This window comes from Laetiporus sulphureus (assembly GCF_001632365.1).
Source record: "Laetiporus sulphureus 93-53 unplaced genomic scaffold LAESUscaffold_11, whole genome shotgun sequence".
Classification (NCBI taxonomy): domain Eukaryota; kingdom Fungi; phylum Basidiomycota; class Agaricomycetes; order Polyporales; family Laetiporaceae; genus Laetiporus; species Laetiporus sulphureus.
In genome coordinates this window covers 350,477-371,762 of record NW_024468520.1, presented here as the reverse complement: position 1 = coordinate 371,762, position 21,286 = coordinate 350,477, and the positions used below count along the sequence as shown (strand labels likewise).

Here is a 21,286-nt window from a genome sequence, read left to right as displayed (position 1 = left end):
TCGGATAGTTCCATCACCTGGACAGCAGTTGCGTTAAGTAGGTTCTCCGCCTATCCCGGGATGGTTCACAATAGCTGATGACAGGGCTCTCACAGTCAAGAATATCGAACACGGAAGAGGGGTCGATCCTAACAAAGGTGTTGCAATGGAGTCAGCTGCAGAACAGACCTTTCACGCATTACAAAGCGGCGGGATAGTGAACTTGTAACAGTGATAGACGCACGAGTCGTAGAACACGCGCTCGTTCACGCCTACCCAACTTCCTTTTTCGGCGCTCGGGGCAGAACGTGTGAATATTAAAAACCACGGGCGGCCCGCCATCGGCTGAGTTCAGTTCGGCATCACGGCATCGGTGGGCGGTGGCTGGCCGCTGAACAAACCAACATACTGCGCCGCCCCCGCCACCGCCGACGCGCGTCGCCACCCTCGCTCCCGTCCTCGTGAGATTCCTGCGCAGTGGTGCCGCCTTTCCCCCTTCCCCGCTGTCGTGCTAGTGGCCGCTTGAGGTTTACAGAAGGCACACTCGTAGAGCCATGAAGAACTCTTGTACAGTCTATACGAGTTTTCTCAAACAGACTGTCTGGATCGTCCGCTGCGCAAACGAGATCTACGAAAGAACGCCGTCCAGCGCTTGCTTATCAGCTACGAGCTTGATCATGCATACTAACTTTCATACGATCCATACCTTGGCTCGACCTTCCGATCACCTTGTACCCGGATTTTGGATCTGTGTCTCTCAACTCTATCCACGGGATACCCGCCCGTCGTCCGCTGACGCACAAGATCGGTAATTGCGGGACAGACGAAGTCTATCTGGACATCGACACACTGGAATCCTTTGATTGAATACCAGAGTGGATGCCGCACTGGTGAGTTGCTACGTACACGTTGAATTGGGCGCGCTTTGATCTACGGTTTGCAGTGTTTGTTGTGTGTTTGCACGACGGATATCGTGAAACCGCGATCAGGCTGCTTATTGTTCCTAACGTGTCTCGGATACCAGCCTAGCATGCGACGCAGCGAGAGAAATGAAGGGACAACAGCTGCACTGGTTACAAACGTGAGTGGGATATGGCGCCTGGGCGGGAGGTCCACCCCCGATGACCTCGGAACCGGCATTTACCTCTGACTAATTGCCCAATCCGCTGTCTATCCACACATTAATCACTGGCGCGTAAGATTGGCGTTCATGTAGCTGAACCACGTCTATCTAAACACCGGGAACCCGGTACGTTCGTTTTATATTACCGGAGTGGATGCCATGCTGGTGGGTCCTTGTTTCAGCGTAGATGTCGACGAGCGGTTTGACCTTCATTCTGCATCCAATTTGACGCTGTGGAGACACTCGAATCCCTTTTCTGCGTCTACGACAAATGTCGAAAGAATGCTGACGTTTGTGGATGACGCCCATAGCATTTCCAATTTGTGGCGAATTTCCACCTCATGTGCGGTGAAGTGAGACACGTATCAGCACGGAAGCCGTTCCATGAAGCATTTTAATGGTATATGTTGTTAAACCCTGCTACCAGCGTATCGCAGATCACTATCGCCTCAATGACCGTGCCGCTGTCTGATGGTGCGTCGATCCGTCCAGGTTCAATTCACTCACGATGCCACACGGATTACCAGAAAATTAGTCCACCTCCATTGCTGTCTATCCTGACAACTGTCAATGACCCCACCATTCAGGCGGCTAGTTGGTCGCGATCAACAGCCCGCAGACCACATAGAGCTATCCGTAATGTGTCCTCTGGCATTTCCCGTCTTTTGTCTCGGAGATGATCATGTCTATACGTTGTTCCCAACCAGCCTGAGCCATGCCACAGCGACATACAGTGTGTCCAGTCGACCGCCGGGTCTGTGGATGTCTTGCTCTACGCTTAACGCGCCAGTGGTTGAGGGTGCGTCTACTGGTCGTATAAATGTGTTATTAGGATGCTGCCAGAGGAGTTCCAGCATTCCCTGCTACAATCGAATCCGTCGAATCACCGTTCTTCGAATAAGCATGTCCTCCAACGAGCATGGTAGGAAGCGGTTTCTTATACATTGTGTCTCTCGTTCATTAATCCCTACTCAGGACCGCGCCAGCAGCTCAATAATCATCTCCAACGCAATGGTCTCATGAATTCACTAGTCTGGGAGACGACCAAAACAGGTTCTGGACGTAATATTGCGTTCACTGCAAAGGCATACAGTGCGTTGCTAAGCGATGGAACAGTGTTCAAACTGCTGATCATAACTGTGCCAAGTAAACGGTGTAGAACATGGAACTGGCACTAGCGCGAACAAGGGTGAGGCTATGGACCGAGCGGCAACGCAGACGTTGCTTGTTCTGCGGGGTTAGTCCAGATGCCTGTAACTTGGATGCCCAGGTGAGAACCAGCATCACGTTGCTCAAATAAACCACTGTTAACATTACTTACAGAACAGTCAGTGCACCTCGCAACATATACGATGCACGTAACCTCAGAGAAGGTCTCAATATCGTTCCGTAACTGTGCATGCCGTATTCTATCCATACATAATTCGTTTCGCGGCTTAGTATATTCAGCACAATGTTCATTCAGTGCTGTATCTCATCAGCCCTATCGCACTCTCACGTATCAATGCCTTACAGACTTGGCGCTTCTTGAATAATCGTGGTCGCACTCTGAGTAAGTATTGGTTCTATATCAAAGCCAGATGATGAAGAACCACGTTCACAAAAGCTCGCGACGAGCGAAAGTAGTCCTGGACACGGTCACAGTGTGCGCAAGTCTTCGATACTGTACAATGCGCTTGTGCTATGCCCGCTCGTGATGCCGTTCCTGGCGAAGTACCCAAGTAGCTAACATCACCTACACCGTGCTGTCGTAACATGCTGTACATGAGTCAAGCTCTCCTTCGGTGCCGATGTCTGCCAGTGTGACAGACCAGAGATATTGATCGTCATGCACTGTCGCGTACGCTGTTGGACTACCAGGACACATGCATCGTGGGCAGGCAAGTCACTATGCCTACCTCTGTGTATTACTCCCTACTAACCGCGGCGCATGGCGCGGTATAAAAATAAATGTACAAAACAAAAGTCACTATGCAGAAGGCTGTGCCGTACACGGCACCTTATCTCTTTCTTATATCAGCACAATATCCATGGGAGCGATGCTTTGAAACAGTAATGTTCAACAAGTCAGCAAGACATACTTAGCGTCCGGCGGCCCAAGTTGCGCCTGATCGACGTTTCATTCAGGCATTGCCTCCATGGCTGCCCTGCTAGTTGATCAATTGCTGGTCCTACAATGAGCCCATCAAAACTGCGGAACAGATAGCACTAGAATTTAATGGACATCAGGACGGTCCAAGTATGGGCGTTCTTTGAGACGCTCGAACTGATAATTCACGTCAAGGCGCTCTGCATGAAGATTGCCTGAAGATGATTGTCCGGGCCTGTATAGAAGTTTGAAACCATCAACACGACAATGCGATTGCGTGCACCTGCTCATCAAAATCTAGTGACATACCACAATGTCCGTCAGATTTCCGACATCCCCGCGTTTCTACTCCACGCAGATGCGAGTTGGAACTGATGTTCCCACCCTGGAGTTATCTTTGCCACCGCCGGTGCGTTGGTCGGTATGAGCCGCGAACTAACGCGGTAGGTCGATTCAGGGTAATTCGCATGAGCGTCATCCACTTAATTGATCCGATCGTCGTCAATCTCGCTACTTTGTTGGCACGATTAGGAATATTACGCGGTCGATGTGAGTCGCTTAATTCTCGGCCTACTGCTGTGGCAATGTGTCTTTCTCAATACAGTGAATATTTGAATCCGGGGGGAGCGTTGTTCCGGATCAGCTTCGGTTGCAGATGCTTAGAATGGAGATGTCCCAGAATAACACACATGTGATAATCTAAGTTTGGGGTCTCCGTGTGTCGAATCGCAGTTGATATTCATAAAGATAGCGATATCATTCGTTCTGACCTGTATACGGGTCAGATACAGGCGCGATGTGTAAACTACAAAGGGTAATTTCTTGCGTTGATTATGCACGTACTAGTAACTGACGCGTTCGTGGAAGCAGACACAACTGCTGATCCACAGATCTCAACAGCACCATGATCAACTTGTCCTCCAGCAATTTGTATTGCACCCGCACCCGGAGATACGGTTCCTGCGCCACGTCATGGCAAACTTTAAACCCTGATGAGGTTTCATTCATTAGTCCGTCGATTGTCTCAGTGCATCGCGACATCTACCTCACGGCGACACCCTTGTGCACCCCAGACCGCACGGTGTGATGGACCACCGCAACACGGGCATCGTACAGGAACGCCCGACTAGCCGAGTACCCAGTATGCCCGGATCGCTGTAACACCAGAAGATGGTGTGTCTGCCCGGCAACGACCTGAAAGGGTTGAGTGGCGTAATATTCAACTTCGAAACATACTAGGTTACAGCGGACGCTATGTCCAAATAAAGCATTCGACAAAGCAGAGCACAGCGCAACAACATGGACGCAACAAGGGCCACTCGAATCTATGGGACATTTCGGCCAGAAAAGGACACAACCAGCTTACGCTCACATACGTACAGTCTTTACTCGTCTAGAAGTTACGTCCACAATTATGGCAGCGGCGATTGCAATTGGTGCTGTAGCAATACCTGCACTTGAGCGCGGGTTTATCATTGAGACTGATCACTTTCTCCGCGAGCTTCTCGAACAAGATAGCGAGAACGTCACCGCCCATTGGACCTAACTCTCCTGAAGCTACTTTTGCGATCCAACCCGGTATGAAGGACATCAAGTTCGCTGAGAGGTTTTTGAGAAGGTATGATACCTCCAATTTCTGCAATTCAAGATATCTGTCGTAGGCATTGATGAGTGCATGAAGTTGCCTGATCTAATCCTTAGTTCACCTGCATGTCAGCCTCGAGAATAATTCCTCGAGGATGTTGTCCACGGATAACTTGGATTCGATGTCTTTCAAGGCGAGGTTCTTCAGCTGGTCCATCTCGCACTGATCTCATGAGCAGATGGGAATGATGCATAGAGATCTCATACCATATGAGCAAATCGATACATTGATTTAGGCGAGCACAAGGGAGGATCGAACGGTTTTCTTTCAGCTTGCGCTTTCTCCCTACGTACAGACGGAGGCTGGGATTTGAGAGGCGCGAATTCAATCTTGCCAGTCATCGTATAGTAAACGAATGCTTCCAAACTGATGATCATGGAGCGTAAATCATGACATGCTAGGGCCGAATATGATACTCACGTCTTGTGCGCCACGGCAGGGAGAGTTCGGGTGATCTGAGCGATATTGCACGAGACCTCAGCTGTCGAGCTTGTCATGAGCGTTGCATCAAGCTGTGACGAGGTAGCCGTCTTTGGTAAGGTGCCTCAACGGAAAAGAAACTTTGGTCCTTCCAACCTTAGATAGAGTAAAAGCGTCATCCACATCTTCGTCCGCTGACTTCGTCGATTCGGACTTCTCGTCATCTGCTGCCAGAGCGCTGCGCATTGCGAATGGAAGCTCATCGAAAACATAATCATTGACATCCTCTCCATCATCCGTATCTTCAAGGTCACTGTCCGATTCGTAATCATATTCCACTTCAGAATCCGACGACTCGATGTCGGCCCACTCGGTCGAGAGCACTAAATCATACGCATCAGGTTCTTGACCACTGCGATCGGAAAAGGAGAATGTACGACGAGAAAAGTATTCTGATGCGTTCTTGAGCGCTGTACTGTTGGCAAAGACGGCACGGAGAGTATCCACCTGGCCAGCATCCGTGCGACGCGAAAAGGCACGTAGTTGAGTGTCAAAGAGCACCCCGACGGAAATACCAGATCGAAGAACAGCGAAGAGGACCTGCTCGGTCGGGGTGTTTCGTGACATTATGGGCTGATTCAGGACAGCATGAGATCCAGCACCGTTAAACTTCAAGGCAGCTTTGTTGTCCCTGGCCATTTTCTCGAGGTCCAAAAATGCAGGAGAGGCTCTGATCGGGTGAAAAGCGAAACAGCGCTGTCTTGTGTGCGTGCCTAAACTTTCAAGCGCACTATGACGTTCATTTTGCGTCATTAGTTTGACCGTGATACGCGCGCACCGCAGCTGATGCACTCATCACATGGCCGCGTTCATACTAATATAGCGCCGAACGTCTACATGTGCCACATGGACTCAGCTCTACCCTGCTTTCCGCTGAGCCTCAAGCTTGCCTCCATGCTATGAAGTTGGGTTTACGATGACTAGGCGATCCGCCCAATGGCTCTATTCATCCTACCTGCTCCGCGCAGGTACGTCCAATATCCCGCGACGTCGTCTTGACGTGGCTGCTAACGAGGCTCTCACGTCGCAGGGTAACCTTCAAATCATTGCACATATATAGTACTCGCATGTTGGGGCAACTGACCAAAATGAGCCTTGACTGCTCAATTGTATCGACGTGCATCACGCTGACCTCTGGCTGACCTGATGTCAGGACTCAGTATCTGTGATAGACAGATAGTGAGCGCAACATCCCCGCGATCAATGCCGTCTGTTATTGGCAGCTCTTGTACGCCATCCGGACACCATCGATTTTTTCTCTGTGTCTCCCCTAGGATCGTCCGGTCTCTGGCATGAATAGTGACTGAGGTGTGATCTCCGTTCAGAGACACTGATGCGGCTCCGGACGCCGTGGACAAGCGCCCGCCTACCTCGTCGATCTCTGAGCAATACTCTCTTGTCCATATAGACGGTGAAGGCCTTCTCTGTCACCAACTCAAGCAAGTTTTTGTTATGAAGCGTGAAACTCATGTACTTCCCGTGTGTCACGAAGTGTGTGCTGGAGACTCACGAACAGTGCACGCTGGTTTCGGCGCAACGCGTTCCACTGGTCAAACTTCCGGCAACTGCGGGCGTTAGGCCTTATTTCCAGGTACGAGTACAGTTTTGACTTTCTACACCTTCTCGTCACTTTCCTTCGAGCGAAGGAAGATTTATGATCGGCTGAATGAACGGTCTCGCAGGTCTAATCTAATAGAGACTGCCTCAGGAGCTCAGTTGCAAATCTCGTTCAACGACGTGCGACAGGGACAGCACGCGATTAGAGATGATACTCCATGGCCAATGCGCCCCGTTTCATACTTTCCGATTATAGTCCGTCCTTCGTCTCGTTACAACTCCGATCTTCATTTTCTACAGGCTCAAGGCCGGGTGTCATTCACACGGGCTCTCTTAGAATTGCAACGTTCTTGCGGAATATCTGATACCCCTGGGCCTGTCAATCATTCTCTACCGCATCGAGCTCTTAGGCCATGGTCTCCATGCAAATGATGGTGTTTCGGTTCCGCATTACGGGGTCGGCATGGCTTCCGCGCTCCGGTCTACTGTGGTCTTCCATCTTCCGGTGGTCCTGGACATTGATTTGAATCTGATTGACCTTTTGATCCACTCATTGGCGCGCATCGCAGGCTGACGCGAATTGTATGATTATCAGGACTTATTTACATCCATCGTACAGCGCCGGAGCAGATATCATGCCTGTGAGTTCTCGGAGTACCACATTGGATAAATATGACTTAATTTTTGTTTTCGAAAGTAAGCTGCAATCACCAGCCTTTAGTACATGACGCCAAGATAAAGGAAGAGATAACGTCCACTCTCATATGCAAGTGAGTGGGTGTGGCTCGCCGGACGAGCCAACCTTCCGATGAGTCCGGACCTAGCATTTTTCACTGGTTAACCGCCCAATCCGCTGTCCATCTGCATGTGGTTAGTTGGTGCGCAAGGTTGGCCTCCGTGGAATTGATTGAATATCGGGGACCTCTTCATGTTCGTGGCAGCATGCCGGAGCGCCAGCCATGACAAGATGCTCGTTCTGCCGTGCACATTGACAAACCTTTCGGAACCTTGCTCGAGCTCGGTGTTGCGAGGATCCCCGAACATTCTTGCCGTGTGTATGATGAATATCGAGAAATCAGGAGTTTTGGCATCTCATATCAGTAGGACCTCGCTATTTCCACCCTCTGACGTAACGAAGGAAGAACAATGAAGGCATGACAGCCGTACCTGGATGCTTCTGGTTCGTATATACCCTGCTGCCCACTACTGTTCCGCATCGCACATTAGCATCGAGTCAAAGATCGTGCCTCTACCTGATGGTGCGTCGCTAGCTTCAAGGCTCTTTTCATTCACTGTGTCACTCGGGTTACCAGTAATTGTCCTTGTGCCACTCCGTCAATTTCTCCATCCTGATAGTTGACAATAATATTGTCGTGCAGGCGGCTCGCCAGTCGTGGCCGTCGACTACCCCGCAAACCACACATAGTTATCCACAATCTGTCCCTTGGTGTTTGTGGAAGTTCATCTCGGAGGTGGTCATACCTCTCTCTTCCAATCAACCGGTATGGATCGCAGCAAGATATGACAGATACAGTGGACCTCCGGGTTTATAGCTGTCGTGCTATATGCCTACTGCTCAGGTGGTTGCGAGTGTCTGTTCATTATATAAAACTCGCTGCTGGGATGGCAGCATAGTAGAACTCGCATCGATCCCTACAAAAATCACTGCTTACAATACTCAAGGAGCACGATGTCTGGTAAGGAAATGGACTTTGGAATGTATTGTCCTCAAGCTCATATATACCCTTTGTAGAAGGTCGCATGCACCTCAACAACTGGCTGCAGAGAAACTACGGTAGCACGAACGTCTTGGATTGGGACGTTTCGTTTTCTGGAGCAGGGCGGTCTATGACATGGACCGTTATAGCCAAGAGTAGGTAATTGATCAATATAGCGGTGCATGTGCTGACAACACAATCTCGAAGTTCGCAACGTCGAATATGGAAGAGCCACAAACTCAAACAAGGGTCAAGCCACGGATCAAGCGGCGGAACAGGCGCTGCGTGAGCTGCGTGCGCGTCACGGTCATTAGGATGTCTGCAACCACGAGCATCGGTAAGAGAATTGCAACATCTCGACATGGTCGGCTTTCACTTATTACCTCGTGTGTAGTCAGGTCATTTATTGGCGGTGCGCCCAAGAACTGTGGGTGCCTAGATCTCGATGCGAGTTTGAGTTAGCTTTGTCCTTTCGACGTCATCGCATCCGCGTGACTGCCGTGTAGTATTCTGTTGTAGACGTAGTAATAATAGTGGCACATATGTGAATGCCAATCATGGTTTCCGTAGCCGCTCCACTCGAATGAATCAGCGGATCGAAAGGACTTCTCGACGACTGAGTTCTTGCAGTCTCCATCTAACCTTCCTACTCAAGTGGCGTATTGTAGCGTAACAACCTGTGCAATTCTGTATTACGCAGTCCTGATTGCTGCACGAGATGTCTGTCAATAGTATCATTGAAACACTGTCTTAACGAAATGGCCTCGATACAAACTTGGAAGCTCTTCAGTCACTACATTTCCAACGATTCATCTCCGCCGCGTATCAAACTACTTCTCAGTCGTGGAGACGACATCTACAGCAGCAGCAACGACATGAGCCACATCCCCGTTTCCGCCGTTGTCCTCGTTTCTATCCTTCAAGCCATCGAACCCTCCTCCCGTGACCGTCTTCCATAAAGCAGTCAAATGCTTCCCCACCTCCGTTGAGGCCTTCAAAGCTTCTGCTTCCACATGCTTTCCGATCGGGCCTACGTACTTCTGCACCTCCTTAACGGCTGCAAAAACATCTTTCTCTGCACCAGCGATGATTTCAGGGAACTTCTCTACCGCGCCCGCTACTTTTTTCTCTGCCTGCTTTACCGTGCCTTCGATGGAGCGGCACGCCTGGTCGATGTCAGCCATCACCTGACTTGTGCCCTTCACCAAGTCCTTGACTCCGGAAAAATGGTAGAGCGCATATGCTGTTCGATGTGCGTTATAAGATAGTAACAGGAGTGAAAAACGAAGCGACGTACCTCCGCCAACGAAGAATGCCATCTTACCGATCCCGCGTAGAGTGGGCTCAATGAGCAGAGCTGCATAACGGGCCCATATATGCGCTCGAGGTAGACATATACCTTTCGGTAGTGAAGAGGAAGCAGAGCGAGGAGGAACGCGTCTGCCGAACCCCGCTTTGAGCAGGGGTGGCTTTCTCGCCATGCGCCATACGGGCAGAGTTCTAATCGGAGGGAGGAGCGGCATCGTGCTAAATCTGAGTGCCTCTAGTTATGGGTTTGAATGCGAAAGCATGACGCGGCAATCATGCCCTCGATAGGTATACCTACAAACCTTAACTGACATTCTGATATACGAGTCGGAACACAAACGCGTCTGTGGCAACCGCGGCCAAGTCACGTGGGTCGCGTGAATCTCCGGACGCTCAGCGAGCGCTTGATCTGCGGTCTTCCTGCTTCCTCCTTCTACGAGGGTTTTCGCTCAAAGCGCGATCTGGTTGCTTTCAGCCTTTATCTCAGCTTTCATGAGGCTCGTACCTGAACTGAATGGCACTCTAAATGTCTCGGACCTCTTCAAGAACGAGTATTCGGGATGTTCAGCTGCCGATTCTCGCTAGACAGTGTGATAGCATCGACTGTGCGCATCCAGCAGCTCCTTACAGTCGATTTGTTGCTGTCGATGTCTCTAGAATACTTTGATTGTCTGCTTCTCATGCCCTCGCTGGATTCACACCAGACTATGCATGGCAACGTCGTGGATTTCTTGTTTGAACCACCTGATCCCGGGCCCCGGCAGCATCACTAGACTAACAGACGATGCTTCTGCACAAATAGTCTATGAGCTTTCTAGATCAATAATACCAGAGAGTATTTAATCCCGTGGAACAGAGCTCGCAGAGTGAAGGCCGAGATGACAATCGATGTGCTCGAAACGATCATGGCTGTCCATAGAGCTGAAACGCTCGAAGCTAAACAGTTGGGGTGATACACGAAACTATGTCAAGGATATGCCTTCCTTTCAGCGCCCTGCTAATACAATCCAAACCGACCCAGATTACCCAATTGCTGTGGTTGCCGACTCACATAGACGCCGACCTCATGACGGCTTCTGTTTCGTCTCCTGCCGCGTCCTCTCTGCGAGCTGCTTTGCTTTCCTGCCTTTCTCCTCCAGCACCTTCACGATATCATCATACGTCTCTTTGGTCAGCTTGCGCGCATCCTCGCCGCGTTGATGTGCCAACTGCGTAAACGCGCCTATATCTGGCGTCTTCTGCAGGATCTGTCAAGCAAGGATCAGCGATCCGCTACGTACGACGGTAGAAGGCCATAGATGGAGGAGGGATGGTTATATACCTCCTCGCCGCCTGAAATTGCCGTCAACCAATCCTGCATCCCGTTCCAACCTCGATCCATGCTCCATAGTTCCTGCGCCTCCTGAGCTTTCTTCAACACGAATTCCTGCAGCTCCTTCATCTTCTCCTTGCTCTTCAGTACGTCACCCTCGGCTGCTTCCTTCACTCTTGCAAAGACTTCCTGAGCTGCATTGCCTTGCGCTACCCCGGCTGCAGCGAACTCATTCGCATTGTTCTCTAGTAACTTCCTGATCTCGGGCAGCTTGTCGAGGAATGGCGAAGCTTCTTGCACGGCCTTGTTCCATGCATCCTGTCCGGAGGATTTGGCAAGCTTGCGAATCTCATCGGTCTTGGATTGCAGGAGCTCGCGAGCTTCGTTCAGTCTATCAGGATTGAAGCCCTTGGAGAACATCTCCATGACCTGTCGTGATTGTCAGATGATGCAGGTTTGAAGTTACCCATCTCAAGATTGACCTGTCGGGTAGTGTCATCCATAATCTTCTTCGCTCCTGGTCCGCTCTGCTCAGCCATGCGACGAAGTTCCTCGTACCCGCCGCCTAACTTTTCCCCCACCTCCGGATACCGGTCGCTAAGCGCCTTGAAGGTGTCCTGCCCGGCCTTCTTGCCCAACTCCTCGAGCTCGCCAATGCGCTGGCTCAGTACCGACATGACTTTCATGCTCGTCTCAGGGTTCATGCCCGCATTCTTTTCCCTCAGAATGGACTTGATCTCGTCATAACCCTGCTGAAGGATGCGGTTGACCTCTGGGCCGTGTGTCTCGTGCAGTTCATCAAGCGCATCAAAGGTAGAGTCGACGTAGGAGGATGCTCCCGGGATGATGCCCGTGTAGGACTTAGTGGTCTGCCTCAGGAACTGGATAATCTCGTTCGGATTCTTGGGTGCCTTCTCGGCGATGGTGCGTTTGGTCTGCTGGTAGTAAGCCCGGGCTGCCTTAGTCGCGTCGACGGCAGTCTTGATACCGGAGAAGTGGTACCAGGCGTAAACTGCATGTGCACAACTCAGTCGGATTGCTGCGATAGGTACGTGCAGGATCGTGGTTACCTCCGAGTAGGACCACTCCGCCGCCCGCTACACCTGCAGCGACACTTGTGCCCATTGCAGACGATGGTCTCCCAGTATTCGTCGACTGATATCTCAGAGATATCGGTCTACTTGCGACGCAACGCGGGCCGAACGGCACCGTACCCGAGGGCGCAACGCGTACTCGACAAGCTGTTGTCCTCGAAGCCGCGAACATTGTGAGCAAGTGGTACTGAAAAATGTTGCGTTGGAGATAGAGCTAGAGAAGAAAAGTGAAAGAAACAGTCGTGAGCAGCCGGTTTTATAGTCGACCCATGCCCGCGACTCAACTGCCGGCGCACCGCGTAACATCGCCGGAGATGACGTCGTTCATGACCAATCCGGTAATTGGCCTGTCATATTGGGAGATTACATCCCGATTAGATCTCGAGCATAAAATGTCCGAGCTGGTATGTTTTTCCAGTGAAACCCAACATGTCGCTTTGACAACCTAGATATCCTTGGAGATAACGGCTTTTGACAGCCAACTACGCGGTCCTGTGACCAGTGGCGACAATTTCACAGCTGTTCGGACGCGCCGCTCGCGATTTTCATGCTCTTTTCCTACATGCTTTCTCCTTATTTCCCGCCTCGAAGTTCACAAGCTCGGTCCACTGCTTTACTGGAAAATTTAAAGCCATATGAGCTCCTTCCGTGGCAGGGCGTGCGTGCGTCCGATTTCCTTCATCGCTTCAAAGCCTACTTCGCAAAATGAGCTGCATGCTCAAGCTGCCCATAAAACCACGGACGCGGTAGGCTCCTCATCTTGACTCCTTCCTCTGAACTCCCAGATATCGCATTACGAGAAAATTATGGTGGACCAGTGTTCCAAATGCAAGTACCCCCTTCATTACTCCGTCCAGCGTCGGGGCGTTCGAAAGTTCTCGTGTGGTCACGGGTTTCACGAGTCGTGCATGAGCAATACCACTGATAAGTGTCCCATTTGCCGGTGAGCTTGAAAATATGTTAATGTGAGAAGTGATCCTCATTCATTTACTCCAGAGCGATGGAAGTCGGCGTCAAAACCGCCGTCTACGCGGGATCTGCCATCATAGGCGCTGTCCTGGCGCCTGTCGTTGCACCGGTTGCACTCGGCATCGTAGGATTCAGCGCAGCAGGACCAGTTGCTGGTTGTATTTTTCATTCGCTTACTCCTAACAGGCTTTACTCACCTATACAATCATCTAGGCACCCTCGCGGCTGCCTGGCAGGGCACTATTGGCAATGTCGTTGCAGGTTCGCTCTTTTCGATCTGTCAGAGCGTTGCGATGGGTGGTGCCCTTCCTGCGGTCGGATTTGTGGCTGGTGCAGCGGCCTCTGCAGGGGCAGCTGGTGCCGCCATGGCTGAAAATGTGTCCTTTAGGCAGGGAACAGAGGCAACGGAGGGTTCAGAGAAGGACGACGACGGGAAGCTTTGATCATTTCTGTTTTTGTCAGATTGAGCGGCAAACCGGTTGTGGCCGTCTTGTTAGTAGGCAGACGAGTTCTTGAAAGAGTTAAACGTTGCACCGTTTCATGCGTCTGCTATGGCACTGTGTGGGCTTGGCTGTTTAATGAAAGTGTATTTGCACACTTTATTCCATGCTCCCCCCGAGTGATCATTGGATCATTATTTAATGCTGTGCACGAGTCTCCAGTATTCTTGATTATTCGCCGACGGACGAAGGTTCCCCAATGATTTGAGCTAGCTTTAAGTAGAGAGCAATGCTCAGAAACAGGACCATTCTGAATCGTTGGTACACATGTATACATCGGTGATACTGGAAATCGGGTATTATAATACGAAGCTCTTTCGTACTATATACATCAGTCCGCAAGGACTTCGGTACGTGCTTCCTCGAACAATGCCAAGCGGTCCTTTTCGCGCTTCGGAAGCTCATCTACATCCAATGACACAATTCCGAACAGCTCCATCTCCAACTCTTTCAGCTGCTGAAGGAACCCCGGGTTGGGCGAGATCTGTGGCCGGACTTGAATGATCTGCCGCAGTGCCGCCTTCAACGACATCTTGTGCCGTTTCATGAGATACGCTGCGACGATCATAGGAGAGCGCGAGATGTCTGCTGAGCAATGTATGAGGACTTTGCCCATGCCATTGTTGGATTTGAGGGCAGCATCGATAATCTCGCAGGCTGGATCGCAGACTTTAGAGATCGACGACGTTGGAGAGTCGCTCAGAGAGATGCGATGGTAGGTTACGCCCTCGACTTTGTCAGCGGGACTTGAACCGACGTTCAGAACGTGGGAGACTGAATTCGCCGTTAGGAATGCCTTAGACGAAGCTGCTGAGCGAGGCCCAAGGTACAGCGAGGGAGGAAGGACGAGCGACACTGCCGATTGGGACAATGTCGCTTCGGACTTCTCACGCTTTCCCATGGTTAATTAAGGATAGATGAGTATTAATCATAAAGCGCCGAAGGAGAAGGTGGTTGAAACTCCGCCACATCCGCGCACCTTTGACTTGGACTTCACTGACTCCTGCAAACTATGAACTTGGATAACCCTCAGCACGACGACTTTGTTGTAGTTCGTCGTGACGAAAGATTTGGAGGATTTGAAGAGCTCAAGCATAAGGATGGGAGTGCGGCTGTACGGTTTCTACCTCTCTTTTCTCGACTTGTTGCTTACAATGAGCCCACGTAGAACATCCAATTCTTCCGCAAATCTGTTACACCGTTGAATCATCAGGAGTTTGATGATATGTGCGCTTCCACCTTGTGTGATGTCCTCACAGCCTGCACCACTCACCTCTCGTAGGTTGAAGCTACAGAAACATATTATGGCGGATAACCCCTTTGGCACTGTGTACCCTGTGTATACTCATGACGGGTACAAGTGGGTTCTCATGTCCATCGTGCACGAGGAGAAGACGCGTTCTTCTGCTTGAGCATACTATCAATGTCCACCACAGACGAGGAGAACGCGGGTTTCTCTGATTGATACGGCGTCATTCATACTGTCAACGTCTATCATGCACGAGGAGAGATGCACGGGTTCCGTTGAAAACTCGATACGTGACTCTCGTGGTCCCGCGGCTCTTGGCATTAGGTCAGAAGAACCCCGCTATATGCTCGCATGGTCCCATCCGGATGCACACAGAGGTGGCCTCCAAAGTTGCCTGTGCTCCGATCCTGACGCACACATTCCGAGCTGAAGGTTCCGCAAAGGTACGATCCTGTGCGCTGACAGAACAGCCTAGTCATAACTGATGTCCTCAGATCCGTAGTATGCGCACAGACTCTCCCGTTCAAAGATTCAGACGCCGCCCGCTCGAACCTCAAAAATCGCCTTTTTTATTTGCTGCCCGAGATGCGATCGAAGTCGTTCGTATAACCGCAGTGGGTTGTCTTCGATGATCGTCAGCTTTGTTTTCTTCTAGAAGAGTAGTGAGTGAAGGTCGAGATAGTCGTGAAAAGATTGCGCTCACCGTCGAATAGAAATCGATTCTGTCAATCAGAAGGACCGACGACGACTGTCGATGTCTCCGAGGCGGGAGTCGCTGAGCGACGTCAGCGGTCTGCGAACGACCACTTTGGATGTGGACGTAACTGGCGGTGAGAATGCTCCGTCCGTCCCAGCCGATCCGAATGCTGGCACTGATATTTTCGGGCGGAATTCACGCACACATGTCACAGAGCGGATCGCACATCCAAGGAGCATATACATATGGCGGGGTCTCCCATCTGTAATGACCTTGTTCGGCATATTTTCTCCCTGTTCCATATCGGAAAGTGCACCTTAGACATTCTGGTGTGAGAAAGACTTCACATGCCAAATCTATTGCGCAGTATTCCCCCCCTTCATCCGAGTATTTCTAACAACTTCTCCACTCTCGAAATCCAATACCAGCACGTTTGAAATCTTCTTGGAAACGGAAGCCGTGAAGACTTGGTGAGCACCATGCCAGACAAGTTGAAGACTTAAGCTCTGCCGACGTGGACCATTCTGGCAACACTGGTATTCTTTCGAAGAAGCCGCGTTTTACAGATGGACCCCCGGGGCCCGAGCAGGTGTTGCTAACTGGCAAGAGCAAGCACAAGCTAGCTTGTGCTGAATTTCACTATACGATAGTGCAATGTAGCACAATGTAGCTGTTGGTAGCAATAACAGCCTTGCACATGCACCACTCTGCGCCAACGAAGAGGCCGTACCGCTAGCATGACGAACATCGTGCTCTCACCTAAAGCACAATCAGATTGTTCATTAAATGCCAGCCGAATGCTGGCATACAGATCACCCGTGATATATAGTGCATAATGCCAATGCCAATGCAACGTTTTCCCGCTACGTGTAAACCACAACGAACCCCCCTCGATATCTGCCACGCATCGACATCGTCATGACTGTGACCGTGATGTGTTCAAGATGGAAATCACGGCCTCATGCCGCTCGTGGGCCTCATGTGCCTGTCCTTCTCGCCGCCTTGCATCCGTTCGTACTCACTTCTCTTCCCAGGCCCAAAGCTTCAACACACAATTTTTTTCAAAACGCAGTTGCCTCGACCCCCTCCTGGGTGCGTAATTTTTGGGTCACCTTATCCTGACCTGTGATAATCTACAACGTCTCGATAGTCGCAGAAAAGTCCGCATCGCAGTAAACAGTCCCCCACATAGCCCCAGCACATCCAATGCCCGTATCTCCTTCTGTCGCTCAGCCTCAAGAGGCTCCCGTCCCTCAGGTTTCCGAGGCCGCACCCGCACCGCCTCCTGCACCTGCCGCTATGCCGCCTGCTCCGGCATACAACCCGGCTCCTCCTCCTCAGATGTCCTCCCCTTCGGCCTCGCTCTACGTTGGTGAGCTCGATCCGACGGTGAACGAGGTCATGCTCTTCGAGATATTCGACTTAGTTGGACCTGTCGAGAGGTAAGTCGCTTGGATTGTCTTGGATGGACCCGGATTTCACAATTGCATAGCATTCGTGTTTGCCGCGATGCTGTCACGCGTCGTTCCCTCGGTTATGCCTATGTAACCTATCTCAACGCTGAAGACGCCGAGCGTGCTTTGGAGCAGTTGAACTACTCCTTGATCAGAGGGCGTGCTTGGTACGCATAGATCCTACTCATCTAAACCGCGTGGATTAATATTTGTGTATTGTTCAGCCGCATCATGTGGTCTCAGAGCGATCCTGCCCGCGGCGCGAATCACCAAGGCGGCGTTTTCATCAAGAACCTCCATGAACAAATCGATGACAAGGTCAGTCATATTCGAGTTACTCCGCTGGAGTCGTTGCCAACTCGAGCCGATTAGGCTCTTCGTAATACATTCGCTGCATTCGGTAATCTTTTATCGTGCGACATCTCCACCGATAAGCATGGCCGTTCGAAGGGCTATGGTTTCGTTCACTATGAGACAACCGAAGCTGCTGAGACTACCATCAAGGAGGTCAACGGCATGCTCTTGAACGATAAGAAGGTCTACGTCGGCCACTACAAACCCCGCAAGGTTCGTCATTATCTGGAGAGCTTGTTGGCTGCTCGTTGATTGATTGATACAGGAGCGCAAATTCAAGCTCGAGGAGATGAAGGCGCGGTTCACCAACATCTATGTGAAGAACATTGACACTGAGATGACTGAGGAAAAATTCTTTGACCTGTTCAAGCAATTTGGCAACATCACTTCAGCTGTGATCCAGCATGATGACGAGGGCAACAGTCGCGGATTTGGTTTCGTGAACTTCGAGACCCACGAAGAGGCTCAGCAGGCTGTCGAAACCCTTCACGACACTGTGTTCAACGGCAAGAAGCTTTTCGTCGCTCGGGCGCAGAAGAAGGATGAGCGCGAAACGGAGCTTCACAAGTCCCGTAAACAAGCGAAGATGGAGAAGGCGAGAAAGTACCAGGGTGTCGATCTCTTCACCAACATCTATGTGAAGAACATCGACGCTGAGACGACTGAGGAGGAATTCCTTGACTTGTTCAAGCAATTTGGCGACATCACCTCAGCTGTAATTCAGCGTGATGATGAGGGCAACAGTCGCGGATTTGGTTTTGTGAACTTCAAGACTCACAAACAGGCTCAGCAGACTGTTGACAACCTTCATGACACGGTGTTCAACGGCAAGAAGCTTTTCGTCGCTCGGGCGCAGAAGAAGGAAGAGCGCGAAACGGAGCTTCTCAATGATTATGTGCAAGCGAAGATGAAGAAGTTGAGCAAGTACCAGGGTGTCAATATCTACATCAAAAACCTTGAACACGACATCGACGACGACAAGCTACGTGCCGAGTTCGAGCCTTTTGGTACCATCACCAGCGCGAAAGTGATGCGCGACGATAAGGGAACGTCGAAGGGCTTCGGATTCGTCTGCTTCTCCTCGCCCGATGAGGCGACTAAGGCGGTCGCGGAGATGAACAACAAGATGATCGGCTCGAAGCCGCTTTATGTTTCTCTTGCTCAGCCCCGTGAGGTCCGTAGGCAGCAGCTTGAGAGTCAGATTACACAGCGCAATCAGATCAGGATGCAGCAGGCTGCGGCAAGCGGGCTCGGTGGCCACATGCCACCGCGGTTCGTGGAGGGTTCGGGCGACGACGACAGATTCAGCAAGGTCGAATCGAAGTCTTACAATAAGGCTCTAAGGCGGTCAGCGCCTTGAGGTCATGACGATATGAGCGGTAATACTAGTTCGTGGTGATCATCTCTACATACGACGCTCCCAATGAGAACCCATGTAACATCTTGCTTCATCGAAATTGTTTGAAATAGTCCGCATTGTATGTACAATAGTAACGATACTGTATAAAATATAACTTTCGTTTACCATCACGAGGGCCGATCATTATAGAAATAACCGAGCACGAAGCGAACGATTGGACATTGACAACAAATGGCCGCACGGACTGCTATGGCATGAGCAAATAGTTCCCAACGTGCCAGGAGGAGTTAAAATAAAGAGAAACAGAATAAATCCCCGCCGCCAGCGGTGACAAGTCTTCTTTAATGCCTATTATGCTCTATTCCTGCCGATTCGAGAATATGCGATACAAATACAACCGGACCTGTCCAGTACATCCCTCGATGTTCTACACGTCTTTCAACTCATTGCATGCTTCTCTCCTGTTCACAAGTCACCGATGGAAAACCCCACTCCCCAACATCACACCAACAACCTTGGTCCTCGTGGCCTATCAGCCAACAATGAGCACAGCGAAAAGCATCAACCACATGAACGGCTTACTTGTACTTGGAGATCAGCGGGCGTACGCCTGTTCGACGCTAGCCGTGAATCATCCTTAACGATCACAATGTTACGTGCGCCTTTAAACTCCATGCTTGCATGCTTCTCTCCTAGACACAAGTCTGACGGAAGTCACCACTCCCCAACGTCACACCACCTTTCCTGTCCATCATGACCTATCGACCACGTGTGAGCATGAGCGAATGTATGCGCAATACCAATGGCTTACTTGTACATTGGAGATCAGCGTGCGTACACCTGCTCGACGACGACCGTGGATTACCTTCGGCGGTCGTCAGCTTTGTCTTCTTCGAGAAGACTAGTGAGTGAAGGTTGAGATAGTCGTGAAAAATATCGCTCGCCTTCAATAGAAATCGATTCAATTAACCAGAAGGGTCGGCGATGAGTGTCGATGTCTCGGGGGCAGGAGTCGCTGAATGGCATCGGGTGACGAGAGAACGACTACTCTTGGCTGTAGACGTTGTAGACGGTAAGAACGCTCCGTCTATGGACGTGTCCGACGATGACTCCGTGACATCTTCCTCGCGCTTCTTCTTCTCCTTTTCTTTGGAGTTCGCTTCCGGCTGACACGAGAGGATTGTAAGCGATGACACCGGAGAGCGGGGAAAACCGCATACATTGTCTTCCGAACACGCGAGCTCTACGCTGACGATGACAAGCACCGCCAGACCCGCTCCGAGCCAGAAAAACCTGTCATGTGTTGTCCAGCCCGTTTGCGTCTTCTCCTCCGGTTCGACCTTGCCTTCCGAGGTTGACAGAGGTGGGGCCGTAGCAGATGGGGTAGAATCAATGGATGTCGATGTCGACGTCGATATGTTGACCATCGATGCCGAATCGACAGTGGCGGCTGGGAAAGCTGTCGAGGCGACGTAGAGCTCCTGTAGTTGCTGAAGGTGCTCCATGTACTGGGACCAATTGGGCTGTAGCCATGCGTTGTGGTCCATGTCGTCCTCGTCTTCTTCGGCAGCCGCTGATGGGAACGTGAGGAATTCGACCGTGGGCGTCGCGAGTGTCGTCGAGGGGTGAGTGTCGTCGTCCTTGGGTTGTCGAGAACGATAGACGTAGTCGAGGCGCTCGTCAAGCACCTCGGCCTCGGTGACGATCGCGTACCAGGAATGGTCGTCGGCGATGACGGAAGGTCCATCGTCGGTGTGCACGTAGTCCACCCGGCCGGCCAGCCGTTGAGTAGACCACAGTGCGGATTTCATAGCGTGTCCGCTGCATTCCGGTGAGTGTTCTGTAACAGACAAGAAGCAAGCAACTCACCCGTCGAGTCGGTTGGACATACATCGACGGCCCACCCAGACACGGGTACCTGAACTGGGTGTACGCCGCTTGGTAGCTCTGGTAGATGCCAGCCAGAGCGATCAAGAAGTAAGTGAGCAGAGGAAGGGCAGATAGGATGAGCATGATGGGCGATGGTAGGCAAGATCTTTCTGGGGAGGAGAGCAGGAGCGGAGGGGTTTATATCTTGTTTCGTGGAGGCTGACAGTGATGGTCTCGTCACCGTGGTCACGGCTGTCAATGTCAGTCTCTGTAGCGAACGATCGAGCGGACCAAGGATGATCGGAATGCCTCACTCAACGAGAACGAGGGATCGTGAAGGCCGATGGTATTCCTCAGCGATTCTGGTTGTTTGTCAGCTCATGGCGGAAAAGTTCGATTTCCGCGTTGCCGCTCCTAGATAGCAGCACGGGCTATGCCTAGATTGTGGTGTCCCTGATGCTGAGCATTCCATGATGAGCACTGTAAAAGGTCGTAGAGAAAATATGGCAGACAGAAGGCGGGCAGTCAC

General features: G+C 51.1%; 9 protein-coding genes across 9 annotated transcripts; 4 read left to right on the top strand and 5 right to left on the bottom strand.

Moving 5' to 3' along the window:
* Window positions 1-1,469: 1,469 nt before the first annotated feature.
* On the top strand, window positions 1,470-2,532 carry LAESUDRAFT_66283 (uncharacterized protein). Its single transcript, XM_040905017.1, has 4 exons — window positions 1,470-2,024; window positions 2,078-2,194; window positions 2,250-2,372; window positions 2,426-2,532. Exons 1-3 carry the CDS (start codon window positions 1,673-1,675, stop codon window positions 2,342-2,344), a joined length of 564 nt encoding a protein of 187 aa, XP_040766154.1. The 5' UTR covers window positions 1,470-1,672; the 3' UTR covers window positions 2,345-2,372; window positions 2,426-2,532.
* Window positions 2,533-4,400: 1,868 nt separating this feature from the next.
* LAESUDRAFT_723932 (uncharacterized protein) lies at window positions 4,401-5,972 on the bottom strand. Its single transcript, XM_040908508.1, has 6 exons — window positions 5,694-5,972; window positions 5,413-5,639; window positions 5,257-5,348; window positions 5,043-5,202; window positions 4,898-4,998; window positions 4,401-4,843 (listed from the first exon to the last, which is right to left on the bottom strand). Exons 1-6 carry the CDS (start codon window positions 5,953-5,955, stop codon window positions 4,585-4,587), a joined length of 1,101 nt encoding a protein of 366 aa, XP_040766153.1. The 5' UTR covers window positions 5,956-5,972; the 3' UTR covers window positions 4,401-4,584.
* Window positions 5,973-8,563: 2,591 nt separating this feature from the next.
* On the top strand, window positions 8,564-8,905 carry LAESUDRAFT_757648 (uncharacterized protein; the record flags this gene model as incomplete). Its single annotated transcript, XM_040912337.1, has 3 exons — window positions 8,564-8,570; window positions 8,627-8,746; window positions 8,799-8,905. The coding sequence occupies 3 exons, from the start codon at window positions 8,564-8,566 to the stop codon at window positions 8,903-8,905; spliced, it is 234 nt and encodes a 77-aa protein (XP_040766152.1).
* Window positions 8,906-9,311: 406 nt separating this feature from the next.
* On the bottom strand, window positions 9,312-10,183 carry LAESUDRAFT_811499 (uncharacterized protein). Its single transcript, XM_040914316.1, has 2 exons — window positions 9,889-10,183; window positions 9,312-9,834 (listed from the first exon to the last, which is right to left on the bottom strand). The coding sequence occupies exons 1-2, from the start codon at window positions 10,112-10,114 to the stop codon at window positions 9,422-9,424; spliced, it is 639 nt and encodes a 212-aa protein (XP_040766151.1). The 5' UTR covers window positions 10,115-10,183; the 3' UTR covers window positions 9,312-9,421.
* Window positions 10,184-10,861: 678 nt separating this feature from the next.
* LAESUDRAFT_723926 (uncharacterized protein) lies at window positions 10,862-12,520 on the bottom strand. The gene is made up of 4 exons (XM_040908507.1): window positions 12,282-12,520; window positions 11,694-12,223; window positions 11,221-11,640; window positions 10,862-11,146 (listed from the first exon to the last, which is right to left on the bottom strand). Exons 1-4 carry the CDS (start codon window positions 12,475-12,477, stop codon window positions 10,964-10,966), a joined length of 1,329 nt encoding a protein of 442 aa, XP_040766150.1. The 5' UTR covers window positions 12,478-12,520; the 3' UTR covers window positions 10,862-10,963.
* Window positions 12,521-13,554: 1,034 nt separating this feature from the next.
* Window positions 13,555-14,675, bottom strand: LAESUDRAFT_742505 (phosphatases II; the record flags this gene model as incomplete). Its single annotated transcript, XM_040911198.1, has 2 exons — window positions 13,555-13,628; window positions 14,129-14,675. 2 exons carry the CDS (start codon window positions 14,673-14,675, stop codon window positions 13,555-13,557), a joined length of 621 nt encoding a protein of 206 aa, XP_040766149.1.
* Window positions 14,676-14,786: 111 nt separating this feature from the next.
* LAESUDRAFT_757643 (uncharacterized protein) lies at window positions 14,787-15,186 on the top strand (the record flags this gene model as incomplete). The annotated part of the gene is made up of 3 exons (XM_040912336.1): window positions 14,787-14,888; window positions 14,943-15,001; window positions 15,057-15,186. The coding sequence occupies 3 exons, from the start codon at window positions 14,787-14,789 to the stop codon at window positions 15,184-15,186; spliced, it is 291 nt and encodes a 96-aa protein (XP_040766148.1).
* A 1,584-nt stretch (window positions 15,187-16,770) lies between these two features.
* On the top strand, window positions 16,771-19,053 carry LAESUDRAFT_748913 (polyadenylate binding protein). The gene is made up of 6 exons (XM_040911536.1): window positions 16,771-16,812; window positions 16,871-17,162; window positions 17,213-17,341; window positions 17,399-17,492; window positions 17,547-17,741; window positions 17,794-19,053. The coding sequence occupies exons 2-6, from the start codon at window positions 16,927-16,929 to the stop codon at window positions 18,886-18,888; spliced, it is 1,749 nt and encodes a 582-aa protein (XP_040766147.1). The 5' UTR covers window positions 16,771-16,812; window positions 16,871-16,926; the 3' UTR covers window positions 18,889-19,053.
* Window positions 19,054-19,748: 695 nt separating this feature from the next.
* On the bottom strand, window positions 19,749-21,141 carry LAESUDRAFT_66117 (uncharacterized protein). The gene is made up of 4 exons (XM_040904918.1): window positions 20,758-21,141; window positions 20,109-20,709; window positions 19,833-20,054; window positions 19,749-19,778 (listed from the first exon to the last, which is right to left on the bottom strand). Exons 1-3 carry the CDS (start codon window positions 20,775-20,777, stop codon window positions 19,854-19,856), a joined length of 822 nt encoding a protein of 273 aa, XP_040766146.1. The 5' UTR covers window positions 20,778-21,141; the 3' UTR covers window positions 19,749-19,778; window positions 19,833-19,853.
* Window positions 21,142-21,286: the final 145 nt, after the last annotated feature.

Bases quoted from the DNA above. Each gene is read 5' to 3' on its own strand.
- LAESUDRAFT_66283 (XM_040905017.1), top strand. From the start codon at position 1,673: ATGACCCCACCATTCAGGCGGCTAGTTGGTCGCGATCAACAGCCCGCA. The intron at 2,025-2,077 runs GTAGGAAGCGGT...ATCCCTACTCAG, and splicing joins CATGTCCTCCAACGAGCATG to GACCGCGCCAGCAGCTCAAT. The intron at 2,195-2,249 runs GTGCGTTGCTAA...AACTGTGCCAAG, and splicing joins GTTCACTGCAAAGGCATACA to TAAACGGTGTAGAACATGGA.
- LAESUDRAFT_723932 (XM_040908508.1), bottom strand. From the start codon at position 5,955: ATGGCCAGGGACAACAAAGCTGCCTTGAAGTTTAACGGTGCTGGATCT. The intron at 5,640-5,693 runs GTACATTCTCCT...CGTATGATTTAG, and splicing joins ATCAGAATACTTTTCTCGTC to TGCTCTCGACCGAGTGGGCC. The intron at 4,999-5,042 runs GTATGAGATCTC...TCATGAGATCAG, and splicing joins TGTATCGATTTGCTCATATG to TGCGAGATGGACCAGCTGAA.
- LAESUDRAFT_811499 (XM_040914316.1), bottom strand. From the start codon at position 10,114: ATGCCGCTCCTCCCTCCGATTAGAACTCTGCCCGTATGGCGCATGGCG. The intron at 9,835-9,888 runs GTACGTCGCTTC...CACATCGAACAG, and splicing joins GGCATTCTTCGTTGGCGGAG to CATATGCGCTCTACCATTTT.
- LAESUDRAFT_723926 (XM_040908507.1), bottom strand. From the start codon at position 12,477: ATGTTCGCGGCTTCGAGGACAACAGCTTGTCGAGTACGCGTTGCGCCC. The intron at 11,641-11,693 runs GTCAATCTTGAG...CAATCACGACAG, and splicing joins TGGATGACACTACCCGACAG to GTCATGGAGATGTTCTCCAA. The intron at 11,147-11,220 runs GTATATAACCAT...CTTGCTTGACAG, and splicing joins CAATTTCAGGCGGCGAGGAG to ATCCTGCAGAAGACGCCAGA.
- LAESUDRAFT_748913 (XM_040911536.1), top strand. From the start codon at position 16,927: ATGCCCGTATCTCCTTCTGTCGCTCAGCCTCAAGAGGCTCCCGTCCCT. The intron at 17,493-17,546 runs GTCAGTCATATT...CGAGCCGATTAG, and splicing joins ATGAACAAATCGATGACAAG to GCTCTTCGTAATACATTCGC. The intron at 17,742-17,793 runs GTTCGTCATTAT...TGATTGATACAG, and splicing joins GCCACTACAAACCCCGCAAG to GAGCGCAAATTCAAGCTCGA.
- LAESUDRAFT_66117 (XM_040904918.1), bottom strand. From the start codon at position 20,777: ATGTCCAACCGACTCGACGG. The intron at 20,710-20,757 runs GTGAGTTGCTTG...ACCGGAATGCAG, and splicing joins ATGTCCAACCGACTCGACGG to CGGACACGCTATGAAATCCG. The intron at 20,055-20,108 runs GTATGCGGTTTT...CTCTCGTGTCAG, and splicing joins TCGCGTGTTCGGAAGACAAT to CCGGAAGCGAACTCCAAAGA.